This window comes from Aedes albopictus, chromosome 2, assembly GCF_035046485.1.
Source record: "Aedes albopictus strain Foshan chromosome 2, AalbF5, whole genome shotgun sequence".
Taxonomy (NCBI): Eukaryota; Metazoa; Arthropoda; class Insecta; order Diptera; family Culicidae; genus Aedes; species Aedes albopictus.
Window position 1 is genome coordinate 208,854,783 of NC_085137.1, and position 17,418 is coordinate 208,872,200.

The 17,418-nt window shown below is 38.8% G+C and overlaps 1 protein-coding gene across 15 annotated transcripts in view; it reads left to right on the plus strand.

Moving 5' to 3' along the window:
* The window catches only part of LOC109621958 (anoctamin-8), a 121,073-nt gene that overhangs the window by 20,569 nt on the left and 83,086 nt on the right, over positions 1-17,418 (plus strand). For all 15 annotated transcript variants that reach the window (XM_029869104.2, XM_062851066.1, XM_062851067.1 and 12 more), the window contains 2 exons: positions 9,281-9,391; positions 9,526-9,667. In XM_029869104.2, the coding sequence (XP_029724964.1) occupies positions 9,281-9,391; positions 9,526-9,667 (253 nt within the window). The remainder of the gene's footprint in view (positions 1-9,280; positions 9,392-9,525; positions 9,668-17,418) is intronic.

The window sequence follows — 17,418 nt, forward strand, 5'->3', positions numbered from 1 at the left end:
ATTGGTATGCAAAATGAGTTTCATTTCAATCAATGTCATGTGGAAGTATGTATGTTTGTTGTGTACCGGTCTTGCAGTTTTCTGGTGAGGTTTCCCATGACTGCTTTCGTGAAAATATAAACGGCCATGCGAAGCCCATTATTGTATTTCTTTATCGCTTTTGTAATGTTATGGTATACTTTTAATGATATCTAATCTACCTAGGGTTAAACATTGAATTGGTACATGTATATAATTTGAATACATCTATCAATCAACAACTAACTGGAAAAAAAAAAAATCGAAAATGCTGAATTGGTGATATCCAAAATATGTTACACATTAACTACAATTCATGTATTTTTTTTTGTTGGGGAATTATAACTATTGCGTCCAATAAAGAGAACCTTTTTAGTATTCACATTATTCACATAGTTCGGCCATTTGGTGATTAGCAGGAGTTTTTTTTACGGATCTGGAGATATTTGATTGTTAATACACAGTTACAAATTCTAAAAACTACAGGTGACGTAAATATTAGAACGTTTAAATTTCCATTTCATTTCATTCTGTTTAAAAGAATTTATGCAATTCAGTTTCATAAACTTAATTTTATGTAATTCAGTGTCATAATTTCAATTTTATATAATTCATTTTGGTATCATAATAACCAATTTCCGAATTGGTTCATTATGCAACTTAAATGAGTTGCATAATGGAAAATAGTTGCATAATGTCTATAATGCAACTCATTTGAGTTATTTATGTGATGAGTTGCAAAAAGTTGATTTTTTCAGCACGAGTCGTACATTTATCCAACGAGGCTTGCCGAGTTGGATAAATACGAAGAGTGCCGAAAAAATCCAGTTTTGCAACGAGTTACATACAAAATTTTATGCAATGATTTTTTCATAATGCAACTAATTTAAGTTGCATAATGTTCATAATGCAACTCAAATGAGTTTTTATAGAATTATTTTGATTGTATATTAATCATGCTTATGATAAATTTGAAAACAATTTTGTGGTTGTTATCACCGCAAGGATGCTTTCAGTGTAATAGAGAAATCCTTATTAAAAGTAAATTTATTACGAACATTACATGGCGACCGTGACAGGACACGAATTTGTAATTTTTAGATGCCATTAAAATATATTAAACGAATTTCGCTAGCACGAGCTTTTAAGCCTCGTCCTTTCGTATTATTTTAGGACAAAATATTGTTTTATTGCCTACCGAATCGCACAAACCGGACAAAAAATCTAATATTTTTTTTAGAAGGCACTCAAAGTATCGCAATATGCGTTCGACACAATGCGACAGGAAATATAATTAATTATAAGAATACAAAACAATAGATATGGTTCATCTTCAAAAATCCTATACGAACTTATAAAATGCCCCTGAATACTGTTTTGAAAGACCATCAGTTCTATACTATTTTTGTTTCTAAGTATTTCTCCATGGGAAAATGTTTCCTTGCTTTGTAAATTCGTTTTTGAACCTACCCTTTCGTAAAAAACCTGACCCTTTCAGAATCATTTCAGTGATTTTTCCAAGAAAACTTCCAGGAAAATAAAATTAAGAGTCTCCATGTTTCTCCAGAAAAATTGTAGATAATTTTCCTACAAAAAAACTTTGCCGAAGACACCAATGCTCCATTGTAGGAACTTATAGTAGGCACTGTATTTAATGCAATTGTATAGTAGGCTTTGGTTAGCAGAATAGAGTCATTCAATGGTTGGCATTAATTCTCGAGACGCCAAATATTACAAAGATGCATCTATTACAAACTCTATTATCTACACCATACACACCAAAATTTTTGAAACGCTTCCAGCACGCCAAAAATCAGCAAAAGAAATTGCTGAATTTCAGCAACATTTTTGCTGAATTTCAGCACAACTTTGCTGATCAACTGTCAAAATTGCTGGATGGTTCAGCAAGATGAAAAATAATTGCTGATACTCAGTAATTTGTATTGCTGAATGCAATCAGCACGCCAAAAATCAGCAAAGTTTGCTGATTACCAGCAAAAATATTTTGCAGTGTATACTCAATATATTTGTGTAGCGAGTAGTGTGCGGTAGTTCGGCAGCAGCAAAGTTTCGCGCGCTCGTCTTGCTAGATTTTTGCGATTTTTTTTTCCTCTTCCCTCTGCGGGGCTCCGACGACGGGACGCCAAGCAGTCAGTAGTGTGCGGTAGTTCGGCAGCAGCAAAGTTTCGCGCGCTCGCTTTGCTAGATTTTTGCGATTTTCTTTCCCCTTCTCTCTGCGGGGCTCCGACGACGGGACGCCAAGCAGTCAGTAGTGTGCGGTAGTTCGACAGCAGCAAAGTTTCGCGCGCTCGCTTTGCTAGATTTTTGCGATTTTTTTTCCTCTTCCCTCTGCGGGGCTCCGAAGACGGGACGAGTGTGCGCGTGCCGTGGTTCGAGTCGGTTCCGAATTTTTTGCTTCCCTTCGGCGCTAGTTTCCAATACACTTTTAGTTGATAATAAATATTTTCTTTCATTTTTTGCATTTACACAAAAGAGTGAAAAATGTTACTTCGGGTTCGCCGGTCGAGAAAAAATCCGGGCGCCGACAAGTGAGTCGCGTTCAGTGTATTTCTGTGTGGAATAGACTAAAGGTTTCTGCTCCCTAGTGGAGTGGAGACGCGCGATAGAATTTTCTTTTTGGCTAGTTCTTGCGTCGAAAAGTGGTCGGTTGTTAACGGCGGTTTGTGTATATTGATCCATTGTCAAATCATAACACCAACCATAGGTGACTCCCGGACTGACAATGTACCTTACCCTACTAACAAAAAAATCCTTCCTGAGATAAACGTGGGGATGCAGCGATTCGCGGTCTTTATAACAACGTTTGTCTTACTAACATTCCCTTCCATCCTCGATGACCGTAAGGACGTGGCCGGCGCCGTTATTGACCCTATTAAAGTTGAGAGCTCTCGACCTGTGTACATTGAGAATAGTAAGCTAGTCCCAAGCCCTATTCATTGGTTCCTTGTGCAATTTCGATTGCTCTGGTCAATCACGGAGTAGCAACTACGAATTGTGCGGTCATCTATGCTCATGCTCATGCTCATGCTCATGCTCATGCTATACTCAATATATTTGTGTAGCTTCATGGTCATGCGGCTAGTGTCACCAAGCATTTTGTCGCATCGTGCTGAGGAGTGCGGGTTCGATTCCCGCCGCAGCTGTCAGGAAAGAGTTTTCAACTGTGCCACTGGTTGTTGCATGCCAGTCCGATATGTACTGTCGTGCTTCTTTCAAAGTGCAAATGGCTGACTGGAAGCATTGACTGTGTCCGTGTCTTTTTGAAAATGTTGGATTTTGAGACGTTTTTTTATGAACAACCCCTTGAAACTAGTTTTTTTTGAGTATAACTTTTGTACGTTATTTTACAAACTTTTCACGTCTTCTACAAAGTTTGTGAAATCTGTTTTTATCGGAAAAGTCAAGTCTCTATTATACAAAGGTAAAAAATGATGTTCTGAGTGTTTCAGGTCAAATTTTACCCTAAATTGTTCAGTTCTTCGCAAAACTACGCAGTTGGGAATTTGGCAGCTGAAACTTACATGCTTCCACTATCCCGTAATTGTAATAAATTATGTTCGTTTTTGTTCAAATGGCATGCTTTTTTGCAAAACACAATCCCATGTTATTCACATTTTTTTCTTAAAATAACGTCGTTGGGGGTGACAATGAGATAGAGGGGCGAGATTAGGTCAGAACATTATTTGAAATATATCATCAAATATTGCGAATATCGAATCAAAAATGTTATGGTATCATCCTCATAAATGCCAGCAGTTCGTGTCAAAAAAATAGGTTTCTAGAGCAATTTGTTAATTTTTTGAAAAATAATTGAAACAATTTTGAAGATCAGGCCTTTTAAAAATGCAACTTCCAAGGCTCGATGAAACATAACGCTTTTAGGTGGATTGATACAGCACAGGGAAACTGACGTAACACTTAGAACAAACAAAGAGAAACAGACGTACCACTTAGAACAAATTTCATTAAAAAACATCGTCACGAGAACGTAATCGCCCAATGCTAAATGTACTGTGTTTGGCCGGGCCACCACTAGATGGCGGTAGTGAGCAAACATCAAACAGGAGCAAAAATGATGCCAGCGCCGCGACTGGGCAATCGACCAATTACCGAATATTTGAATCAACCGGTAAAAAGGTAATCGATGGGAACCGAGTAGAGTTTGACGTCTGTTTCTCTGTGGAACAAATTTCATTTAAAAACATCGTCACGAAAACGTAATCGCCCAATGCTTATCATACTGTGCTTGGCTGGGCCACCACTAGATGGCGGTAGTGAGCAAACGTCAAACAGGAGCAAAAACGATACCAGCGCTGCGAATGGTCAATCAACCTACTACTGAATATTTGAATCAACCTTTAACAATGTGATCGATGGGAAGCGATCAGAGTGTGACGTCTGTTTCTCTGTGGATACAGTATCGGACAATAAAAATGCACCAAAGCCGCTTTCCCATATAAACAGTTATCTTTAGATTGACATATCTGTTATTTCTCAACCGATTTGAGTTTTATTTTTCTGTGACGAACTACAAAACACAGAGAAACAGGCGTCACACTCTGATCGCTTCCCATCGATCACATTTTTAGCGGATGATTCAAATATTCAGTAGTAGGTCGATTGATCACTCGCGGCGCTGGTATCGTTTTTGCTCCTGTTTGACGTTTGCGCACTACCGATATCTAGTGGCGGCCCGGCCAAACACAGTACATTTAGCATTGGGCGATTACGTTTTCGTGACGATGTTTTTTAATGAAATTTGTTCTAAGTGTTAAGTCTGTTAAAAAAAATTGGGTCCCCTTAACCCATTCTCATCCCCTGGAAGGGATGCTTCCAGTGAGCTATTCGCTCTTTGGAGGAAGCACGACAATAGACAACGGACAAGTATGCAACGGCCAGTGGCACCGCCGAAAACATTTCCTTACAGATGTGGCTTAAACGAACCCACGCCCCTCAGCACGATGCGACTAAATGCTTGGTGAATGGTGACACTAGCCGCACGGCCACGAAGCCACACACAATTATCTACAACTTTTCTGAAGAAACTTAGTCTCTAATTTTGACTTATGCAAAAATGTTTTTTCGATCTTGTCACTAAAATCATTATGGCAAAATATGAGTGTTGTTATCAATATTTATCATATCAAGAAACTTAATCAATATCTAAAACTAATAGTTTTAAAGTTATTTAATTTTGATCGTGAAGTCGACCATTTAAAACATTATGAAAGGGAAGGCAAACAAATCCCTTCAATCAATAACTGTGGAAGTGCTCAAAGAACGCTAAGTTGAAGAGAGGCAGGCCAAGTTCCAGTGAGAACGTAGAGCCATAGAGAAGAGAAGAACACTGCTAGATTTTTACCTAATTTACAGCTCTTTTGTTAAATGTATTCCATTTTTATTCTACTATATCGAACTGGTTGCATTTGCGCTGCTGTCACTTTTCTACCCTGTCCATGGTAGAATGATGAGCACGAGGATGTTGATGTGTGGCTCTTGTTCCTTTTCCAGTCCGATTGGGGGTTCATTATGAGTTGCCGTTAGCCGATATCCAAGCTTCCAGGTCCGTTAAAGCATATGCTCAGAAGAGGGTCAGGCGTCAGCAGCAGCGGGGGGAAGAACTGACGAAAAATTGCAACTGCTAGGGCTAGGATCGAACCCATCACCTTCCACTTATGAAGTGAATGTGTGACCACTACGCCATGGTCCATGGCTTTTTCTAGATTTTATAATGACTATTATACAAAATCTTCTGAGAATTTGTCCAAGTATGCTTTTCTGCAGTTTTTTTTATACCGTCGTGCGGGGCTTCTTTATACACTTTTTCATGGTTTTCCAACTTTATAACATTATAACTCCCAGAGTACACAGCAAAAAAATTCTTGTGATATCACATCATTTTCGCTGCACATCAGTCGCGTCGTAAAAGTGATGTACAAATTACATCCTTTCCACGCAGCAAACTAGCCGCCGAAGCTTGACAGAGGGTCTAGCAATCGCTAGAACCGAAACAATAGATGATTCATATATAAGTAAAATATTGGCAAGGATTCGTACACTGATCCGTAGATTGTGAGGCATATCCCTTGCCTCTCGGCTATTTCATCGAGTTAGAAGAATGGTGATAAATATGATACTGCTTCTAAGTATCCGCTGCAATGGGTTTGTTGACACTTTGCGGTGCCAACCAGGCTGTACATGGTGAGTGTGATAAATGTTGGAAAGCGATGTATCCGAGTGAGTTTACGTTCGGAAATGGATACATCGCCAGAAATTACGCGCCTGGAAATTACAAAATTATTTGCTGTGTAGTGAATGGATTTCCACCATTTTTACACACAATAATCGTGAGTATATATGTAAAATGTATGCAAAATTTGAACTAAATCCATCAATAAACAAAAAAGTTGTTCATACACCAATGGGACACATCTCATATAGAACCGGATGGGGGCTACTTTGGACATTTTTATCTATAACAAAACTGCATTCCAAATTCCAGGGTTATTTAGAAAACTACTGTAGTATACTATATCAGACATGATTTCAATAAAAATATGCGTTTTAAGATGGTTCTGTGCTTCCTTTGGTATTATGAGCAGCGTGATTTTTCTATATAGATTGCCTGAAAAAAGGGACCATCAATCCTTAATTTAGGTAAAACGGTCATTTATAATGTATAACGATACAAATATTCGATTGTTTATGCTACGTTCACAGACAAACAGACGTAACACTCTGATAATTCACATCGTACACCGATTTAACGGTCTTTTTCAAAATTTGATAGTTGGCCAACTGCCCAACCGTGGCGCTCGCATCGTTTTTGTTCGAGTTTGACGTTTGCTCACTACCGCCACCTAGTTGGTGGTCGGCCAAACATAGGCCTTTTAGCATTGGGTGAATATGTTTTCGTGACTATGATTTGAATCGAAAAATGTTCGAAGTGTTACGTCTGTTTGTCTGTGCTACGTTTATACATTTTGAATGAATTGATCAACCCTTTGAAATTTATGAACTGTAGAAACAATGCTTACAGACCAAATGTTCTGATACGTTATGTTTATTTTATTGGTTTATTCGATGTTTTTTCGCGTCCTGACAAGCAATAAACGGTCTGTTTGAAAAATATTTTCCACCAAATGGAGGGAAAACTATTGCTTCATAATAGTCCCAAAGACATCAAACAGATTTGAACCATATTTTGAATTAAAAAAAATCCATATTCGAAAGTGTCCAAAGTAGCCACGCATTTCAAAAGTAGCCCCGCACGACGGTACGTCCCAAGTAACACACATGTTATATATGAGTTTCGACAGCGCCTAACTAATATATAACGAGTGTGTTGCTTGGGGTGTCTTTTTTGGCGTTATTCGATCAATATTCGCGGAAGTTGTTCCAGGTATCCGGGAGTTCTTACAAGTTCTTTCAGTAACTATTAAGCTACGTAAAGAGGATCGTAACAAGAAAAAATAATGAAATGGCCTTATCGACCATATAGCCACAGCTGTACACGTACAAGTGTGGGTATTCAGTATGACCATGTCGAGGGTGTCATGTTAGATTCTCAGTCGGTCCAGAAACTTTTTTTAAAGGAAATTTCCTTGTACACCTTGGGCATGGAGTATTTTGATATACATATGCAAAATGGTCATTGGCAGAGGAAACTCTCAGTTGATAACTGTGAAAGTGCTTATGAACACTTTGCTGCCAAGCTGGCTTTCACCCAGCCGGGACGTTACGTCAAGGAGAAAAAGAAGAATAACAGGTGAAGCATGGTGTCATCCTTGATTTTAAACATTTCGGTAAGAGCATGTTTACTTCTCTAACATGCCCGTTTGCCTTTTAGAGGGGATTCGAGGAAAGGTGAAAATGTGGGGGAGGTGGTGCGCTGGTTTATTCAACGAATTTCGAATGAAATATGTATATTGAATCACGCTTCACAGGTTATTTTATTGATTTCTTTAAATTCTTAAGTATATCGTATTTTCTAAGACGTCAAAAGTAATCCTATCGAAAGAAATTGTACGCTGTCGTGGTTTAGCAGGAACCCAAGTAACCACAAGCATTATAACATTGCACGAATTAGACTGAATATCAACCTTTGCAATGCGAAATGCAGTAATTCCACACTTGTCATGCAATAATCCTTTAGATTGGCATTATCAGTGTGATGATGCATTGCATTTTTCTTTACATTCGGGTTTATTAAAAGGTGATATAAGATAATCCAATAATTCAACACTGCAAAAACTGAATATATGCAATGTACAAACTAGCAAAGTTTGCTCTAACAATACAATTATAAAAGCTTGACTCTAATGGTAAACAAATGAAATCAAGAAGATTGAACAACTTTACGGTCAACTCTAGCGGTCTTCAACATTTCTGGTTCGACTACCGACCAACTGATTCCCCGTTTGAGCCACCGATCGACGACAGCAAAACCTATTTAGAGATGAAATTTTCTGTTTTCTGTAGGCTGCTATCACATGCCAATAACGATGGAAATCACAATTAGCATATGAGCAGTGTGCGAAGGGTGTTTTAATCGAGGTTTTAATTTTCTTATGTTGATTGAATATCTTCTAAAATGTATTATGTATTTATCAGTAATTTATCGGAATGAGATAATTTACTGTATTCTATTACATATGACATAGTCGTTTTACCCTCTACTACAATGATTGGGACAGAAGAACAGGTTCCTTTTAGTGAATCAAATATCTGTTGTTATCACTGCAGCAGAAACGGTCCAAGGCGCCAGCGCGTATGGAACTCATCTAGCGGTCTTCAACACTTCTGGTTCGACTCCCGACCCGACGACAAAAAAATAATGGTTAAACATTCATGTGTGGGGGCATCAGTACCGTCGATAACGAAACGGTGCTAAAAATAGATTTTTGTTTTGGTTTTTCGTGTTGCACGTATCAAGCATGTGCAATGCAAATGTACAGCACATGCATTTATATTACTTTAGCAATGGCTGTCAGCGTGCTGCAAAATGTGGCACTAATTTGATTTTAGTGGGGCCCTTTTCGACTTTAATATTGCTTCAATGAGGTGTATAAAGTAATGCAGCATTATATTCATAATTTTAATTATCAATATATAGCAAAATTGATGCACTTATATACGGCTTCGTGGTTACTTGGGAATCAGCCCTCCTACCTACTACCCACTTCGTCGATTATTGATGGTTCACTAACCCCGATTTTTCGTTCCCGATTTTCCTCCACAGCATCCAGACTGATCCGACGTCGAGTGCCTTGTGCGGGGCACCTGATGACGCCACGAAGGCTATGGTTGAACAAGATTCCCACCCAGTGCGACGTGGTGATTGAATTTCCAGGTAAGAATCAACCGAACAGTGTCACACCTCGCCACATGGACAGAATGCATGAAAAACGAAAACGTATCTGCTTTAATTTTATTTTCCTGCCTGATCTCGCACCACGTTTGGCGTGGAAAACCTCCCGGTCACAGAGGATGCACCGGACGACGCACTGCGATGGCTGTTAAGTAAGATTAAGGCAACCCCACCAGAAGGCTTAGGTCTATCGGCACTGGTGAGAGCACACGACAGTACAAAACGAACCGCTTTCTATGTCACAGCTCCGATGAATGTGTAAGTTTTATTTTTTTTTATCGATGAAGTGTTGAACATATTAAAAAGTTATATCTTTTTGTTTTGGGGTAAATTTTCAACTTGATTTGTAATGTTTCTGCGACCCGGATAGTTTTTCGGATATTTTTCGGATATTTTATCCCATCCATCCGCCGGCGGCGGCAGACGATACGTTACGTCTGGGACAAATGTGGCCTATGCTGTGGGCTCATACTTCCCAAGTAACCACAAGCATTATAACATTGCACGAATTAGACTGAATATCAACCTTTGCAATGCGAAATGCAGTAATTCCACACTTGTCATGCAATAATCCATTAGATTGGCATTATCAATGTGATGATGCATTGCATTTTTCTTTACATTCGGGTTTATTAAAAGGTGATATAAGATAATCCAATAATTCAACACTGCAAAAACTGAATAAATGCAATGTACAAACTAGCAAAGTTTGCTCTAACAATACAATTATAAAAGCTTGACTCTAATGGTAAACAAATGAAATCAAGAAGATTGAACAACTTTACGGTCAACTCTAGCGGTCTTCAACATTTCTGGTTCGACTCCCGTCCAACTTAATCCCCGTTTGAGCCACCGATCGACGACAGCAAAAGCTATTTAGAGATGAACTTTTCTCTTTTCTGTACGCTGCAATCACATGCCAATAACGATAGAAATCACAATTAGCATATGAGCAATGTGCGAAGGGTGTTTTAATCGAGGTTTTAATTTTCTTATGTTGATTGAATATCTTCTAAAATGTATTATGTATTTATCAGTAATTTATCGGAATGAGATAATTTACTGTATTCTATTACATATGACATAGTCGTTTTACCCTCTACTACAATGATTGAGATAGAAGAACATTTTCCTTTTAGTTAATGAAATATCTGTTGTTATCACTGCAGCAGAAACGGTCCAAGGTACCAGCGCGTATGGAACTCATCTAGCGGTCTTCAACACTTCTGGTTCGACTCCCGATCCGACTACAAAAAAATAATGGTTAAAACATTAATGTGTGAGGGCATCAGTACCGTCGATAACGAAACGGTGCTAAAAATAGATTTTTGTTTTGGTTTTTCGTGTTGCACGTATCAAGCATGTCAAATGCAAATGTACAGCACATGCATTTATATTACTTTAGCATAGGCTGTCAGCGTGCTGCAATATGTGGCACTAATTTGATTTTAGTGGGGCCCTTTTCGACTTTAATATTGCTTCAATGGGGTGTTTAAAGTAATGCAGCATTATATTCATAATTTTAATTATTAATATATGGCAAAATTGATGCACTTATATACGGCTTCGTGGTTACTTGGGTTACGACAAAACGGAGCATAGTTAATTCCCAGAAGAAGGCGAAATATAGCGACCGAAACGTCGGATGAAAGCTTAAGAATCCGTTTTTGAGTTATTCCTCCAAAGACTGAGCGCCATTCCCCTTCCAACATAATCACCAACAGTCGAAACTCGAAGAAAGTCAAAATATAAAGGTAGTATGAAATAAAAATCGCTTTCATAAGAGTCAAGCTTTATTCGACCAACCTGGTTGTCGCAAGGGTTGTGAGGCAAGGATGTACTATCACCGCTACTATTCCTTATCGTAATCAACGAGATATTTGTGGGGCATTTGACCGTGGATCTAATTGTAAGCTACATTAGCAGCCCATCACTATGAAGCATCTGAACGACTTCCATTTGGCTAATGATGTAGCCCTACTAGACCAATGGTGCTTTGTCAAGCAGAGTAAGCTTAATGACCTAGCCGAACGTTTCTTTGATACAGGTCTAACTTTCAATGTCAGCAAGACCAAATCATTAGATCAACACGGACTACTGGAAGAGTAAAAGAGAAGGTCAAAAACTTTTAATATCTTGGATATCTTGGAATTAAGGAATAAATGATCGAAGTGCTGAAGAAGGTGCTCCATCGTTAACGAAGCCTGTGGGGTATCTATCCAATGCACCCGTCACAGTGGCTTGTCCCTCACGCGTCAATGCATATGGCGTGGCGGACGTTTTTTCCACTGGCACTCGTGGGGTTGCAAACTGAGAACAATAATAATCAAAAATCAGTTAGTAGCGATTGTGGCGGGCCCCAGACAACGAGTTAGCACGTATAATGAAGTTTATGACCATGTTATACGCACTTTTATGCAGTTAAGTTACATCGCATACGATGCAGCAAAAGTGCCTTATGCGTGCAAAAGTGGAGCCAATATACGTGCATTTGCGGGACAACAATAACGCCAAAAGACTTGAAGCTACATCTTACGTGAAGTACGGTGTGCCTTATTGCGACGTAACATAACACCTTATGCGACCTCATAATGTTCGAAAAAAAAAACAAGCCACACTTTACGTGCGTGTTCGCCAGACTACCTGGAGATAAAACCGACTAAGCGGTAGGGGGGGTGGGGGTAAGACGGACATGTTTAGGAAACACTCTATTTTTACAGTGTAAACAATGCGATAATTATAATTCTATCTCCATACTATTTACTTCAACTAAGGTACTTTAGAGTCTGCAAGCCGATTTTGCAATAAAATTTGATTTTCCATGACTTTTGAGATAATTAAAAAGTGATCTCCAAATGTATGTTTTTCAACAGTGTGGGTAAGACGGACCGGTAGGGTGGGTAAGATGGACAGGTTTGGAAATTTAGCTTATACGCCTCTAATTGTGTTAAATGATGTTTGTGGCCGTTTGTATTCGATAGATCAATCATAGTAGAATCTAAATTTGACCTCAAATCTCTTAGCGAAACGTGTTTTTGCAAATTAAAATCTATTTTGTAAATTCGAAACCTCTATACTGCCGTGAATCGCAAGTCAGTCCCATCTGCATTTTGGGCAAAAATGAGTTAATGACCGTTTTCAAGCTTTCTTCGGATGATCTTTCAGCTGCGTGCAAAAAAATATATAGTTTGTTCAGTAAAATTGAAAAACAACATCAAGTCATATTGTCTCATAATGAAATGTAATCGCAAGTCAGTCCCATTACGAACTTATGCACCCTCCGGTACAAAACCTAACACTATTTTAGCCAGTTTTATATTTTTCACTGCTACGTTTTCACGTTTGAAACAACATGTGAAAGTTTCATGATGATCGCAAAAGTTTTCAATTCATGGCGATTTTTTAAAGTTTCGCATGGAAATCGAATTTGAAAACTTCAGAGGCCATTTTCTCAATGCCTACTTTTTACATATGGGACTGACTTACGGTTCACGGCAGTATAGACTGATAAACGCCTAACAGTATGCAATGCTCTAGTAATTTTACAAAGTTCAAACTGTTCCAACAACAAAAAATCTAATATAATAAATTTTTGAACAAAAAATCAATATGAAATGCTTTATACGGCTTCCACAATCATTTTTGTACTACATAGATTTCAATCTGTGAACAATGTGTGGGTCTTAATGTATTTCTTACGGCACTATCAAAGTAACCCCAACACTGTCCGTCTTACCCACCCTCAAGGTGGACCGTCTTACCCCCACACAACGCAAAATATTCATTCCACCACCGTTATTCATAATCCATGAAATTTACCTGAATTTCGTTGTGTATAGGACGGAACAGTTTAAAACTACTGGGAAACTCAAAATAAAATGCAAAAACTTAGCAATTTAATGTTAAAAAGCTTATTTATTGCCGCCTCAAAATTAGATCGCAGCACAAAAGCGTGTAGCCTGGTAAATGATTGATTATTTTTTGCACTTTTGACATATGTGTTCTCTTATGGAGTGGTTCAATAATCATCAACTGATAAGAAGAGATAGTTAATCGTAAAAGAAAGCCAAATTTCAGCTCTTAAGTGACAGAACTAGTCAGTGGTCCGTCTTACCCACCCGGTCCGTCTTACCCCCACCCACCCCCCCAATTTCCCGTACTGTTTCCATTTCCCCTCTATGGCTAGCGTCATCTATTGTTGATTATCAGAGCCACAAAACAAAACTAATGAGTTTATAACCATAACGATTACTATTCACTGTTTTGTAGTTATTTGGCACTGCGTGGAAAGTCCAACAGCACCTCTTTCAATATTTCAATGTTTTCACATATAATGCGATTTATGTCAACGTAAACGTTTCTAGCTTATCCGAGTTTTTATGCACCCTTTAACGAGTTTATTTTTTCATGCATGCGATTTCAGTATGCTATTAAGCGAATTTATTTGATACGTTGCGAGTTCGGTCGCACACTTTTGAGAAATATAAAAAAATATATAAAAGTTGATTTGAATTCTTATGCGACTTTTCCAGATACATCGCAATGAGTACAAAAATAACATCATATGCGATGAAAATTATTCCTCCGCCATGCATATATGCGATAGAAGCATAAAATAGTACTTTTTACGGTGTACTACATGCATTCTTATGCGACTCCTGGTTCTCTGGGGTTTAACCTCTTCGCACGAAGCGGGTAAGCAAGGTAACTCTTTAAGCAGTGTAGGGACAGTATGAGGTAGCTGTGCGCGAAGTGTCAGTATAGAGAACCCCATTTTCTTCCTGACCCGTATGGCGGGAGAGGTCATGGATGAATCATGGTTGATGAAGGTCAAAAAAATAGGGATGAATAGAGTGCAGAAAAATGGAGGTGGCTGCGCAGCCGACAGGAGAGGTGCTACCAGGCGGCGTTCGTAAGGCCGGTTTTTAACCCGGAGAGTGAAGAGCAGTAATACTTGCAAGCTTGGAAGAGTGGGCCTTAATCAGCCGGCTCGTCCCAGATCGAAGGGAGCAGGGGCTTACGACTATGTGTAGGTCCTCAGCGACCACAGAACGCTTTCTGGATCTTGTGGACAGGCAGAAGAAGAAAAGAAAGAAGAATGAAGAACATGAGCTTAGGGACGCTAAGGCAAGAAGAAGTATAACGAAAAATGCCAAGGGCAAGAAGGAAGACACCCTCGTCAACCAGACAAACGAGTCTAAGCACTAAGAGATTTTGAAGGCGATGATGAGCAATGCCAAGTTCAGGAACTCTGAAGCCGCCGCACTCGAAAAAAAAAAAAATATCCTCGTGCTAAAGCACGACAAAATATGCAAAGGCGCGGCCTACAATTACTCATTGACAAGGATGAATCTTTATAGTCAATAATTGACTCCTTTCCGGCTAAAGGCATTTCAGTACCGACATTAGCCAGTGCGAAACCTAGCATGGTCAGAACCTTTAGCAGAGTCTGACCAAGTTAGTTCGTGAAACGGCATCCCCTTTACACGATCCAGGCATTGGAATCACTTGTCACCCGGTCTTTGTCCTATCATCTCAGTGGTCATACAGTCCAGTATCTGAGTGAACTGTTCCAACACCTACTCCTGGACGGGGAATTCACCAGTTGTTCATATCGCCGATCCAGTTGCCATTATCGGTGGATATTTGGTATGGGTGGTCCGTTATGACGGCGATATCCATCTCCCACTCAGTGACTGTCCGAATCAGCAGTTGCAGGTTTGCGTCACAGCAGTTCTGGTTTGTACTGTGACTTATCAACAAAGTTCTTTTGAAGACTAGGACCGCTATACATGTTGTTCGCGTATTTCCCGCAACAAATCAAGCACTTGGGGTTGGGATGGTTTGACCTGCCTTGCGCCTTATGACATTCGTCCCCACATCGCCAACAAAGCTTGCTATTGTGCCTCTCGATATAAGTGATACCATATCACAATTAATCGCCCGTTTATTCAAACACAAACAGCTGTTCCTCAGAAACCCTTATTCCCTTCAGTCTTATCCAATCCTAGCTAGAATCCAAAGCTTCTATCTTTAAATTCTATTATTTTTTCTAGTTCCCTTGAAATCACCACTTCCTCCTCAGAACCACCAGAATGTTTCTAGAGCCCTCGGTTGCTTATAGAAAACCCAGTTTTTTAAGTTTCTTGAGGTTTTTCTCGACTTCTCTAAGATTCATCTGCTTCTTCCCAGAATCTCCCCTTTTTGTTCAAATAGTCAGCTTTTTCCACTAACTCTTTGCTTTTTACTAGTATCTTGCTCCATAAATCGCCAGCTTTTTTTGCATCTCGTTTTATTTTTGGAATAGCCCTAGGTATTTCTCTCGGTATCCGAATCTTCTTAGATCCATTATATGTATATTGAATTCACTTACTATTCCCAAGGTTACAATGTTTTAGCTGAGATCAAACATCCCAAGTAACCGAGCTTCTTATTGAAAGCATTGTCGTCTACCTAAAGTCACAATATTTCTGGTACCCTTACGGTACAGCAATGAATATTATCCATAGAACCTTGTGCTTCACATGCATAATTAAGACACCTTAATTAAATGCCAAGTTTCACTTGATTCAAAAAATTTTTTTTCCTACTCCCCTTATATTTTGATATGTTTCACTGTGTTTCATCATTAGAATCCGTACATTCCACAAGCACTTGCTCAAGGGAAGGGTTTTTAGGTATAATACCTTTGGTTATACTCATTCCATTATAATAATATTAATACATAGATTAATACACGTGCCCCTCCACTTTTTCCCAAAAAACTTGCAGAAACCCCAACCTTTTCTATGCACTGGCCTGTTCCTGAAATCATTATTATCTGCTTTTTGTAATAGAATGATTTATTATTGTGTATAACATTGACAGATGAGACATTTGGTTTATTTGAGATTGGTTGCTTGTAAAAAATAATGCAAATAATTACAACAAAAACAACTAAAATCCGTCCCATACAATGTCAAATAACTTTTTTCTCCCATGATGAATATTTTTGGCCCCATAGCAACTTTTCTTGTCTCAATTAGACCTTTCGAAAGAGCTATTGGTGTACATTCCGGGCCCAGATTCGCCCAGTCTCCTTTGTAAAATTATATCAGATAGTGTAGGGGTACCAAGAGACTGAATATTTTTTGAGAGTTCTTTATTTTCATTTACGTAAAATTCTTGTGAATTGATCGATGCAGCTGTATATTTTAGTAATTGAAAATTTGATGGTACCTCATCCTTCTCAGCAGCCTTGCTCCTATTGAACTCGCAAACTTTTCCAGTGTGTATCGTTTCACTGCTTCATAATTATCATCAGCTATATGGTAATTTTGTTCCTTTGTTTTTGGTTGTTTCAGCTGAACAAATCTTTGAAGTTATTCCACTTGGCTTCCACCATTGTTTCGTCTGTCAGGAAATATTCTTATGGATGGTGGATACTAACACAGTCTGGTGCCGCCCGTCATAGACAGATGTACCAAACCTTCGCATATTGTTCTGATCCATGCTTCCTGCGCGTCTACAATTAGACTATGTTCGCGCTACCTTTTATCAATGTTGGGAACACTCACTTGCTACTATTTCAGTTCTGAAGCATGCTATCGAAAATGTGTATTTGAACGACTTTTAGATTTTAGTTTTATCTAAACGTTTGTGGAACAAAGTAAAGGTCACACACACATATCAAAGTCATAAAAGTACGAGCAGAGCCGTAGCGTGCGGTTGGCCAGGTTTGCCCCCGCCAAAGGCGTCAGCCTCAGAGGGGCGTTCAAATGATCTAAGGTTAGAAGGAAACAGGATGATGCTATGGTTTTCTTGAATGTTATCAAGATTTCGCTATTTATAGTTTCTAAGATTGATCATGTATTTTTTTGCGTTCTTCCGTATTCTCAAATATCCAGATTTCTCTTTGTTATTTTGAGTATCTATCATGATGTTACTTGGAGATTTATGTACTACATACGCTATTTTGAGAAACTATTTTAGTTTTTTGACGAGCAAAGCAAAATCAATTTGCTTTCCAA